The sequence below is a fragment of the Elephas maximus genome, chromosome 12, assembly GCF_024166365.1.
Source record: "Elephas maximus indicus isolate mEleMax1 chromosome 12, mEleMax1 primary haplotype, whole genome shotgun sequence".
Lineage (NCBI taxonomy): Eukaryota > Metazoa > Chordata > Mammalia > Proboscidea > Elephantidae > Elephas > Elephas maximus.
This window is the reverse complement of record NC_064830.1, coordinates 5,325,686-5,338,821: the sequence shown is the minus strand read 5'-3', so window position 1 is coordinate 5,338,821 and position 13,136 is coordinate 5,325,686. Positions and strand designations below refer to the sequence as shown.

General features: G+C 40.0%; 1 protein-coding gene across 3 annotated transcripts in view; it reads left to right on the top strand.

The window, feature by feature from the left end:
- MYOM2 (myomesin 2) overlaps positions 1-13,136 on the top strand; it is a 113,910-nt gene that overhangs the window by 63,021 nt on the left and 37,753 nt on the right. For all 3 annotated transcript variants that reach the window (XM_049903610.1, XM_049903611.1, XM_049903609.1), the window contains exons 17-24: positions 137-258; positions 2,016-2,203; positions 3,771-3,897; positions 5,723-5,901; positions 7,260-7,374; positions 9,627-9,783; positions 9,876-9,982; positions 12,704-12,748. In XM_049903610.1, the coding sequence (XP_049759567.1) occupies positions 137-258; positions 2,016-2,203; positions 3,771-3,897; positions 5,723-5,901; positions 7,260-7,374; positions 9,627-9,783; positions 9,876-9,982; positions 12,704-12,748 (1,040 nt within the window). The remainder of the gene's footprint in view (positions 1-136; positions 259-2,015; positions 2,204-3,770; positions 3,898-5,722; positions 5,902-7,259; positions 7,375-9,626; positions 9,784-9,875; positions 9,983-12,703; positions 12,749-13,136) is intronic.

The window sequence follows — 13,136 nt, the reverse complement described above, 5'->3', positions numbered from 1 at the left end:
ACTCACTCAGAAAGTCAACCTTGTTTTAGTCCAAGTGAAATTTTTTTTACAGCTTTCAGAATGATTTCTACTTCTGCTGCAGGAGGAATAAAAAATTGCTCATTGGAACCATGACCCTGATTCATGTTTTTCTCAGGTTCATTGTACATGGCTTAACGACTGGAGAGCAATACGTCTTCCGAGTGAAAGCAGTTAATGCCGTTGGGACGAGTGAAAATTCACAGGAGTCTGACATCATAAAAGTCCAGGCTGCCCTCAGTAAGTAATTCATAGGCTATTCAGCTCCAATTTTTAGTTCTCCAGTACATTTTAATTTCTGCACGAATAAACATTTATGATGCCATTTGGAATTTTACCAGAAGAAAAAAGTTGATGGAAATTGTTGAAAAGAGAACATGCAATTCTGTTGGAACCTCTCATCAACTGGAAATGCCAGTGTGAGAAGTAGAAATGATAATATGCTAATAGAATGCAAATTAAAAATAGAAAATAGTATTAGAGGTCGAATTTGTTTCCAAACACCTGTACCCACATTAAAATATATGTTATAGGGTATGACGTTTTCTTTTGAAAATGTGTGCTGAAGTAGAACAACATCAATGGCCTTGTTAGCTACACTTAGTTTAAGAAGGAGCCCTGGTGGCATAGTAGTTAAGAGCTTGACTGCAAACCAAGAAGTCGGCTGTTCCAATCCATCATCCACTCCTCGGAAACCTTATAGGGCAGTTCTATTCTGACCTATAGGGCCAATATGAATCGGAATCGACTCAACGTTAATGGGTAGTTCAAGAAATTTCACTAAATTATTTCTGAGAATTAAAAATGCGTATGTAACTTGTGGCTTTGTTCATAAATAGTTATCTTTTGAAATTATCATTAATTTGATCAAACTGAACAATTCAGGTCCTAAATCTTAGCGACAGCCTATAGAAAAGTTGATCTATAAAGCTGTGTGTTTTGTAATTGTTGCTGTTGTTCTTTGATATTAAACATCACACATTGCTTAAGCAAATTCAGGAACGTTTTGAAACACTAATGTCACACATGACACGTTTTGAAACACACTAATATCATTTCACTTGTAAGAGAAATCTTTTGGTCTTCAACTTTTTTTTTTTTTTTTTTTGGTCTCCAACTAAGTTTACAAACATTTTCAGAAATTAAGATTTCTCTTCTAACCATTGTTACCAGAATTGCCAAGGATGTCAAATCTGATAGTTTGTAAGTTGGCGTAGTAACCAAAAAGCAATTACTCTTTTATTTTAAGGTCATTATTCGAATCTCCTTTTCCCAGAAGGGACCTTCAAATATTCCCATTTACCTTTTAAAGTCATTCCTACCAAATAAATGTCAATCATTTCGATTTTTATTATATAGTAAAAATAGCTTATTTCCAGCTCACGTTTATCTCATGTAACAGAAGAAGTCCTTATTTGGGATACTCAGAGTCAGGGGAAAAGTAGACACATACTTTCTCAAGCTGGTAGGGAAAGATTGCTTATTTTCAAGTATGGTGCTTAAAAAAGAGAAATACGAGCTCATACTCATTTAAATTAATTTGAAGTTTCTATAAATATGTAGGAAATTAAAACTTACTAGCCTAAGTTTTTTAGCCTAAGTAATATTCATCATCATTGACCATCAGATAAAGAGTTGTCATTCTTCATGGTTGTAAATGAGAAAGCGTCCTTCTCAAAGTTACCTTTAAGGGGGAGATTTTTGGTTGTTTCAAATGGCCAGACCAGATTTATATAAATCATTGCCCTCAGAGGACTGGAATATTGGAAGTTGCATTTAGAAACAGAAAAAAAAAATTTTTTTAAAAGCTCACTCTCTGTAAAAGATGAGTTAAAAACAAACACGGTATAAAGGTAGGGCAAGAAAGAGATAGAAGTTCTAACAGGTATTCGGGACCTTTCCCAGATGATGCCCTAATGGCTGGAGCTGATTCTGTTGTGGGATAAGGAATGCTGGCCGCGATTCTGGCTAACTTTCTGGCTTGCTTTCGTTTGTAGCTGTTCCATCTCATCCTTATGGAATCACACTGCTGAACTGTGACGGTCATTCTATGACCCTGGGTTGGAAGGTGCCTAAATTCAGTGGTGGTGCACCGATTCTTGGTTATTACATAGACAAGCGTGAAGCGCACCATAAAAATTGGCACGAAGTCAATTCCTCGCCTACTAAAGAGAGAATCTTTACGGTTGGTTTCTATTTGTTCGTTTTTATTTATTTGTTGCATACGTGCTTTTACATTCTGGGGAGAGTGTTTCAGAGTTCGATGAAATTAGATAATTTGATGCAGGAACAAAATTAGATTAAAAAAAATCATAATATCATGGGATCATAGCGTTTTACAACTGAAAAGATTTTGTGAACCATTTTTTATCTTTTTCTGATGAGAGATGAAGAAGCAGAGAGCCAAGTGACCTGCACAGGTTTAATGATGAGTTAAGGGTACCGCTGTGCCTAGCACCCAGGTTCCTAGGTGCCATGGTGGTGTCCATTTTTGCTAAGCTGTGAGGTCCTTGAAGGCAGAGATTGTCTTACATGTTTTTTCATTCATGGTGTGTAGTGTATGAGTCAGGGGCTGACTGGCCGACAACTAATACGCACGCATGCACACGCACACGCGCGTGTGCACACACACACACTCACAGACAGAGTGAAGCCTGGTAGGTAGAGCAGGGGCTAAGCAGGTGTCAACTTAAAGGATGATGCTGCCTCCCTGCCTGTCATCAGAAATGACTGTATGTCAAGCCTCCAAGTCAGTCACTTGCCTAAGCACACATTGTGGTCTGGTGGAGAGTGTAGAAAGAACTATGATTTGGAGTATAATATAATAGCTTCGCCTTAAAATTCCAGTTTCGTGTGACAGTATTCATATCTTCCCTATGTTTGAACCTCCTTCTTTACTGAGCCTAAATGTTCTTTAGTAGGTCATATATTCCTGAGAAAAATATCTGCATACTTTCTGAATGCTAATATCTTTAACCAAAAGAATGAATCTGGTCTTTCAGAGGATAAATCAGCGTAACCTCAAGGACCCTTGCTTTGTGGCCTCTCCATTTTGTCTAGAGACAATATTTATCTAGGTATCACTTTGGTTCCCACTAACCCTGCTGTGAGTCAAGGCTAACAATTTTGGTCAAAAGACTTTTTCTTTGTTTTTTGTGATACAAAAACAGGCAGATATACCCCGAGAGCCCTAGTGTGGCTGTTGACCGTAGTAGACTTTTAGAAAACTGAGAAACCTCTACAATCTAACAAGCATGCTTGTTTCACAGACTAGGGGAGTGTGGTGAGAGAAGTCAGCAGATTTCCCAGTGTCACAACTAGGTTGCCAGACTGCACAGGCGGTTTGCCTACCTCCAGTCCCAGGGCTTCCTTCCATGAACCCAAAGGGTGTAGATGGTCTACTCAGGGGAAAAGACATGGGCTTTAGACCAGGTTCAGTTCACATCTCTGCTCTTACATCTGCTCTTTTTGAATTTCCTCTCTCTGAACCTCAGTTTCATTATCTACCAAAAGGAAATTATAGCACCATCCTCATACGTGGACTGCATGGGGTGAATGAAGTAAATTATGTAAGGTTTGACTTAGCGGCTGCAATATAACAAGCGTACAAGAAGCCATCTTTAAGTTATTTAGTCTAATATGCTGACCAGGTTGTATTTCGTTTTATAAATCAGCTGTCAATATTGCTTCCCTCTCTGGATGTTATGCATCTTTTATTTCATGTATTAATTAAAAAAAAAAAATCTGAATAGGTGGACGGCTTGACAGAAGGCTCATTATATGAGTTCAAAATTGCTGCAGCCAACCTGGCTGGGATAGGGCAGCCATCGGACCCCAGCGAGCACTTCAAATGTGAAGCTTGGACCATGCCAGAGCCTGGTAAGATGCTTGTATAGTGGACTCACTACTGGGGGAACTTCCTTTCTAACACGTGGGGACTGGCCAAAGAAGTGGCTTTTCCATGGCGTTAGCCTGATTTCTGCACTTTGTCATGACTAACCTTTCACAGCTACATTTTACAGGTATCGTGGCATTAACTGCCCTTGTGCCATGCGCCAAGGTTTAATAGTGACTAAGGCTGACACAGTTCCCACCCTCAGAGAATAGACAAGTAAACATGAGGGAAACAGTAGAGTAAGAAGCACTGAAGTCTGCTGTAAGAGAGAAGCACTTAAGGAGAAGGAACACAGGTTCCAGGCAGAAGGAATAATAGATGTGTGTCTTGGCCCAAAGTTGAGAAAGCATGGAGTTAGGATCTGCATTTGCATATTAGCTAAAGTTGTCTTCCCAGACCACTTGGGGATCTTGAGGCCTCCACTTCTACTATGTGTAATTATTACAAATCAGCATTTATTTAGGACTACATTTCTAGAGGCCCTGGTGGCACAGTGGAAAACCTAGTGGCGTAGTGGTTAAGAGAGCTATGGCTGCTAATCAAGGAGCTGGCAGTTCAGATCCACGAGGCACTCCTTGGAAACCCCATGGGGAAGTTCTACTCTATCCTAAAGGGTCACTATCGGTTGGAATAGACCAATGGCAATGGGTTTGGTTCTTTTTTTTTTTGGTTGGTGGCTTGGTGGTTAAGAGCTTAGCTGCTAACCAAAAGGTCAGCAGTTCGAATCCACCAGCCATTCCTTGCAAACCCTATGAGGCAGTTCTCCTCGGTCCTGTAGGGTCACTATGAGTCCGAATCGACTCTACGGCAATGGGGCGGCTACATTTTTAACTGTTTCCGTAAACCCTCAAATACCAGCTGTCAAGTTTCTTTGCATCCAATCAGTCAGGAATCCAACCAGATGAGTGATATATATCTTACATTTTGAGGAAAAAAAAACCCAAAAAACCCTAAGAGTTGAAGCTGAAAAAGGTCAAAATTCAGACTGTCTTCCAATTTTGTGGCTAAATGATACTGCTTTCATTTTTTTTTCCATTGGTTTTAATGGAATTAATTTTTGCTCCTTAGATAAACCAATGAAAGAAAAAGCTGTGGAAGCTTCCAGAGGCTCTCTGAGGGCTTAATAAGAAATGGCCCAGCAACGTTCAGAGGCGGGAGTGTGATCTAATTAAGATGGAGCTGGGGCCACTGTGCCTTTTCCCTTTAATGCCCCAAGCCAGTCTGGGTTGGGGAATCAGCAGCACACACCTTTAGAATTGCTTCGGATGTTTGTAGAAAACAGAGCTGAGGTTAACATGATAGTGGGCCAGATGTGTTTAGCCTGATCAGGTGGTTATGTTCTCTGAATAATGTGTTCTGTGACTGACAGGTTTCCAGCCCAGTGGGTGGGCGACATGAGCTCCTTCCCCTTTTCTTCACACATTTTCTGTCTGCGATGCGCGTCTGCTAACCCCTAGTGAGCAAAGTGGAGTCATGAATTATTCTACGTATATCCATAGTTATGAGTCGGAATTGACTCAACGGCAGTGGGAGTGGGGTATACCCATAGTCACCCGGATGCCTGATAGATGGGGCTACAAAAACATTTAGGCTAGGCTGTCCTCCCAACTCCTCAACATCATGCTAAACACCCCTGCTCACCAACCTTCCTGTAGAAAGGGTGGTCCACAAATGTAATGAGAAATAAATAGTGATGTCTGTGATATGAGGCATGTACCACAGCTAGGGGCTTAGGTTTAGGCTGGCAGGTCTTCCATTGGCTCTGTTTGTGTCTGTGTGCCTGTGCACAGAATGAATTTGCTTTTTCAGGTCCTGCCTATGATTTGACGTTCTGTGAGGTCAGGAACACATCCCTGGTCATGCTCTGGAAAGCCCCAGTGTATTCTGGCAGCAGTCCTGTTTCCGGATATTTTGTGGATTATAAGGAAGTGGGTACGGAAGAATGGATCACAGTAAATGAGAAGACAACTGCAAATCGTTATTTAAAGGTGACGAGACTCATTCGTTTACTTATTTCCTTTTGTTTGGGTGGAATGTGTTATTGATTCCCATAGTGGACTAGCTCAAAGTCTCTAGGTGATCCTGTGCCAGTAAAGATTCTGAGCTTGGGTTATCATTGTTGGAGCAGTGTTGTGTCGCTTACAGATGGTGAAGTGGTACAAAGAGGGTGCCGTTCACCCGCTGGTCACTGGATTTGTACAAGGATCACAACAACTTGCCAGCAGATGCATTAACGTGTCTTGAGGAAATGGCACCTTTCTCTCACTCACACAGTTACCATATTGGCTTATGGGGACTGTCTAGTCATGTCCATTTTTCTTTCCATGTTGTAGTCCAACCACTGTTGATGTTACTGCTCTCAGGTTGGTGGCCTATAGGCTATATTTGTGTGCTTTCTACAGGGATTATTAATATATTATCTGCTTTCACTTCAAGCCCCATATTTAATTTATTTTCTATGATCGTGTAATAGAAATCTTTTTGATATACACATATATTTATACATATTTTAATATCTCTGGTAAAATTTTAATTTGTAAATTGTTTTATTCTCTCTCCAAATGCTTCTGTTTTAAGCACCTACAATTTGCCAGTCGTTGGGCCAGCTGTGGTATTTGTTGTCAGACCCAGTAGGGCCATGTGCCCTGGTTAATTTGCCCAGTTGCCTTAATCTGGAGGCTTTCTGTCTTTCTTCTGGTGTAGTTTAGATAGAAATGCAGGACGCACCCTTACTGACAGGAAGCTCACATATACGTTAGTCACAGGGATACACATTGGCAGAGACAGACATAGACAAACACCTTCTGGAAATTAATTTGACGATATACAACAAGGCCTATGTCTTTTGAATGAACCAATAAGTTTCTAAGAATCTATATTCCCAAAATAATTAGAAATTTTGTTTATTTACAATATTTATTGTTACAAAATATGCTATACACCATCTATGATGGTATAAGAAGAGATTAACTTAATTTTGATGTGACCAAATGATGAAATATTTTGCACACACACAAAAAAATCACATTTAAAATAGCATTTAGTTTTATAGAATACATTTTAATTACCAACATGAGCTTACAAACTACTGAATATGATTTTAACCCTGGTTTAAAATATACAAAGAAGAATGAAAGATTAAGCCAAAATCTTGGCAAATTCTTACTCCTAAAGTGAGATGGTGACTGATTGCTAATCTCTTTTTTCCTCATTCGCATGCACAGCTTTTCCAACCAGAAATATAAGTTACTTTAAAAAGAAGGCATATTCATAATACAATGTGAAAAAGAGGAAAATCATCTTGATTTCGTATATACCCCTGTGGTTTTTTCTCTGCCATTTTAAGGTCTGTGACCTGCACCAAGGGAAAACCTATGTCTTCAGAGTCCGGGCAGTGAACGCAAGTGGAGTGGGGAAGCCGTCCGACGCCTCTGAACCTGTGCTAGTAGAGGCAAGACCAGGTAAGGTCTCACCTGTCAGCCCTTAAAAGCAGCACTATTTCTTGAACAGCAGTAAGTTAAAAGGACAGTATGCATGCAATGTATGTCTGGATGAATTGGTAGCCTGTCATGTTTTTAGAAGGGTTCGGATTGGCAAACAAGATAAAGTACATCCTTCAAGCTCTGCACAGACCACGCCCAGGTTTGGCGTAGAGCACGTTAGATCATCTTGCATAGACGGCAGGCGTTTTTCTTTGGAGGAGTGAAATCATGCACAGAAATAAAGGTCATCTTTTATATAACTGCTTAGTTTTGATCAGCAAATTATACAGCTGTTGGTCATTTTCTTGTTTGCAAGTAACAGAAACCCGCTAGAAAAAAAAAAATTTTTTTTTTTTTTCCCCGCTAGAAAAAAAAAAGCTACCGTAAAAGCGGAAGTGCAGTTATAAAGACAAACTCACGGGATACTTGGAAAAGGTGTGCCCTTGGGTCTCAGAAGAGGGTGGAACCAGAAACTGTAAAACTATGTTTTCTCTCTTTGCAGGTGATACTCTATTTCTGCTTCTCTCTGGGTATTTTCTTTATGTGGCCTAGTTTGTCACTTGGCTTTCTCTGCTTCTTCGTATTCTTGGTGACCCTAAAGCATGCATTAAAAAAAAAAAAAAAAACTTTTAAAATATTTTATTTTATTTTTGTTGTTGAGAATATACACAGCAGGACATACACCAATTCAACAATTTCTACATGTACGATTCAGTGACACCGATTACATTCTTCTAGTCGTGCAACCATTCTCACCCTCCTTTTCTGAGTTGTTCCTCCCCCCATTAACATAAACTCACTGCCCCCTAAGTTTTCTACCTAATTTTTCAAGGTGTTGTTATCAATTTGATTCCATATGGATTGTTCTTAAAAGAGTACAATGCTCAAGGCAGACATTTTTAACTAGTTAAGCTAAAATTTGGTTTGGTGTTAAGAAGACTTCAGGGATATTTTTGGTTTAAGGTTTAAAGATTATCTTGGTGCTGCTGACTGTTTTGACAGGGATCACAGTAGAGGGTCTTGGCAGAGCATGAGTCAAATGTAGAACAAAATTCAAATTCACAAAAACAAACAAACAAACAAAAGGACCAGACTTACTGGTCTGACAGAAACTGGAGGAACCCCTGAGACTATGGCCCCGGATGCCTTGCTAACTCAGAACTGAAGCCCCTCCCGAAGTCCACCTTTCAGCCAAAGATTAGACAGGCCTATAAAACAAACAATAACACATGTGAGGAACATGCTTCTTAGGTCAGTTGAGTATGCAAGATCGAATGGGCAACACCTGCCCCCCCCCAGAAACATGAGAAGGCAGGAAGGGACAGGAAAACTGGATAAATGGATACAGGGAACCTGGGGGTAGAAAGGGGGACAGTGCTGACACATTGCTGGGGTTGCAACCAATGTCACAAAATAATTTGCATATAAATTTTTGAACGAGAAACTACCTTGTGCTATAAATTTTCACCTAAAGTGTGCATGCGCACACACACACACACACACACACACACACACACAGATTACCTCAGGGCAATAGTTTCAGGGAATCATCCAGCCTCCATAGCTTTAGAAAGTCTGGATTCTATGAGACTTTCAAATTCTTTTCTGCATTTTCCACCTTTTGATCAGGATTCTTCCACAGAATCTTTGATGAAACTATTTTTTATGGTCTCAGTTCCATTTACGGACAAAAGCTGAGATGTGTCTCATTCAGTTCCTAATTTCTGTAAGGTAGAACATGACTGGCCTATATTGGGCCAGATGTCCACCTTGGTCAAAACCTGCCAAACAACCAACCCCTCGTCCCCCCAAAATGTGGAGAAGGAGCCTTGTGTATGGATGCAACCAAGTAGTAATACACGTAACTACCTGGGACCCTGTCCTAGGACAGGATGAGAAGGGTTAGATCCCAGAGAGACGAGGGATCTTTATGGCCTGGATAGGTAGCCCCCAAATGTTTTCTACAGTGGTATTTGATGCGGAAATGGAAATAGAAATTGATGCGATGACTTAAAAAAACAAAAACAAATAAAAAAAACCTGCTCTAACATCGACCTATTTCCTGAAGTATTTGGTCTTTCATTATCCTGTGGATCAGTCCTAAGTGGGCGTTAATAAAAACTGATGATTCGGTGTAAAATAAGCTCTCAGCCTGTGCCAGCCCATCTCCAAAAAAAGAGCCCGAGAATGCTGTGTTCCTAACATGTTCAAACTATCTTCTTGCTATGCAGGCACAAAGGAAATCGGTGCCGGTGTGGATGAAGAAGGCAACATCTACCTAAGCTTTGACTGTCAAGAGATGACAGATGCCTCTCACTTCACTTGGTGCAAATCCTACGAGGAGATTACAGATTCAGACAAATTTAAAATCGACACTGTTGGAGATCAGTAAGTCACACGCAGAAGTTGCCAATTGTAAACTCTTAGAAACCCGTTAAAGCACAAGTAATTAACTTTCACCTACTCTTCTTCCTTTTTAGTTCAAAACTGTACTTTAAGAATCCAGATAAAACGGACGTAGGAACTTACTCTGTGTCGGTCAGTGATACAGATGGCGTGTCCTCCAGCTTCGCTTTGGATGGAGAAGGTAATATCTATATGACATCGGCTTGTCTTTTTGGGCTTTATAACTTTCACTACCACAGGGAAAACTTTGCTATCCAGAACTCAACGGGACTGCCTTATTTTTGCAGGTCTTGCAAGCTTTCCACCTTTGACATGGTGCAGTCTTACAACTTTTGTATTGTTCTCTATTAGTGTTAAATATTTGAGTTTTCCTTCTCTGACAGCTTTTTGCCTTACTCAGGTTCTGGCTTTTGTAGGTTTTATTGAATATAGAAAAGACATATTTGTTTGGAAAAAACGGTATGTGTTTGTGGCAAGCTTGGAATGGGGAATATTTATATAATTAAGCCTACAGTTATTTTAGAAATTAAACAAATTCTGTAGTTTGGAGCCCTGGTGGTGCAGTAACTAAGAGCTTCTGCTGCTCACCAGCTGCTCCCTTGGAAACCCGACGGGACAGTTCTCCTCCGTCCTACAGGGTCACTGTGAGTCGGAATGGACTCGACAGCAACTGGCTTTTGGTTTATAGTTTATACTCAATCTGCCAAGTAAAACACTGGTTTTTTTTTTTAATCAATCTGCCAAGTAAAACACTGGTCCAGGACATACTGTTTAGGTAGCCTTATACTTGTACTTTTAAAGTCAATTTTTAGCGACATTTCAATACTTTGGCAAGCAGAAAGTAATATAAGAACAAATAATAAAATTCCATAAGAGAGATCCAGATGGAAGAAGATTTCTTCCCTCCACTTCCGGCATTGAGTGATCTGGATGATAAAAGAAAACATAATTTTTATGTAATAATTTTTAATCCCTATGGTAAAAATCTTTTTGTTTTTTGCAAATAGAAGGCAGCAAACAGAAGTGAGAAAAGTCTGTTTAGTATGACCCAGGTAAACACAGTAGTTTCTGGTAGGTAAGTTCACAGATTTGTGTTCAACAAGTAAATGAGAGTACTCGGTGAAGCTGACCCTTTGTACTACCTGGGGTTACATTTATTCGTGTCTGTCCTTGGTCTACCCTACCCATAGGTCAGGGCCAGCCTTACAAGTGTTTACAATAAGTAGTCAGTGATGTGGAATGAACTGTGTAGACGCTGGACGGGAATCCTCAGATCTGGGTTTCTCTGGGTCTTTATTAAGTTTTTCAGTGATTGAGGGTCCTCTATTGTAGTGCAAAGCCCTGTGGGGTGTGTTAAGCTTTATGAACAAATCCATTAGTTATCCATCAGCATCTTGGTTGACAGTGTGCTGAGGGGCCTAGGGTGAGGCAGGGAGCCAATATGGGAGGTCACCAGAGACTCATTCTTATGGTTTCCCAAGTGCAGGCATGCCTCTGATGTTGGTTAAACTTGGGTGGGTAAAAAAAAAACAAAAAAAAAACTTGGGTACGCTCATGCAAATTTAGCAGAACACCTGAGGGCCGCTTCACAGTGTTTGCTTTCTGGAGTTCTCATTTTTCTGTTCGCAGACGGGGTTAGGAACGGAGCTGGAATCCACCAGCATGCTTATTTAAGCTGCCTTCTCTGATCCTAACTCAGTGGTCTTCAGACAATTTTTTTTTATTCACAAAAAATGCCCTAAAGAATTTAAAAAAGCCATGTGCTTCTTTGCACCGTTTTAAGCTGACATGTAATGTTTTTTATTTTAATTTTAAATAGTTCCAAAGGAGGAAGTTTCCAGCATATTTCATACTGTATATAGGCTTTACATATATTTTAGGCAAAACGTTGAAGCTGCAGATTTAGCTCATTTGATTTATGGTAGTGTTCACCATAAGACCTAATTAGGAAAGCCAGACCTCGCTGTCAAACCAATCAACCAAATTGAGTTTACTTTCTGTCAGGAAAAGCCTGACTTCAGTTTTTACATCAAGTGAACATGTACCTACACACTTCCTGTGACAACTAGCTTGTTTCTGAATTATAATTTAAAAAAAAAAGGAAGGAAGGAAAGAAGGAGGGAGGGAGGAAGAGAGAGAGGGTTGGAAAGAGGGGAAGAGAGAGGAAAGGGCTTACAGCCTTTAAGTTTCCTTGCCTTGCTCTCGTGGGACTCTCAGGAGTAAAGGTTTTTTTTGGTTTTTACACTCATAGCAGTGCACCATAGTGAGATTCTGAATGGATGAGGTGCATTTTTTTTTCGTTTTTTTTTTTGAGTAGTGAAGGAGGATATTTTGAAAGTCAGGATAACACAAGCAACATCGAAGGTAGATTGATTTTGTAGTTTTAGGGAAGAGCTCAGATGGAATTCGAGGATGTGGAAATGAATCCTTTCGATCTTCCCTCCGTAAAGGTTTTCTGCATTCTAGGAACCTACCTGCTCCACCCCAGCCTCCCGTAAAGGTTTTCTGCATTCTAGGAACCTACCTGCTCCACCCCAGCCTCCCGTAAAGGTTTTCTGCCTTCTAGGAACCTACCTGCTCCATCCCAGCCTCCCATGTCCGACGAGGTCACCGCCCTCCTTATCTCAAACTGTTCCATAGTGAGTGTGCAAGTTAAATGGCGAGGATTTTAGCTGCAGACAACTACTGGTTTTTTAGAGAGTGTATTGTATTCAAAGGCTGTAGTTATCCTATATATCCTATATCCTTGTCTCTTATAGTTAACATTTTTTTTACATCCTCAAATTAGATAGAGTTTGGGGATGTGAAATACTTGGTGTTACTTTGTCTGCACCGTTGTTTACAAAATTCTGAATGTACAGGTCAAGTTCATTTAAAATCTTTTTTTTTTTTTTAATTTTAGAGCTTGAACGCTTGATGGCACTGAGCAACGAAATAAAAAATCCCAGTAAGTAAGCCATAACCCTGAATGTACAATTGCAAACCAGAGAGGGCCATGCTCATTAATGAACAGAGCTCTTGAAGGGACAACTTCGGGAAAAGGATGGCTTCAATTTATTCTCCCAGTTTATGGGCTTGTAGCCTATTCATTTGAAACAAATATTAGCTTATGTTGTAGCTTGTAGAAATTTTTGTTGCTTAGAAGTGTTTTGAATTTTGTGTTTAGTGTAGCTGTTCCTAATCCAAGTGAGAGGTCTATCAAATTAATCTCTAGTCATTGAATTATATCAAATACAGAAAGAATATATACGTCTACAGTCAATGAATACATAAAGAAGGCTAGATTGTATGTGCACACACAGAACTCACTCAGCATGAAGATTTAAATGCAATAA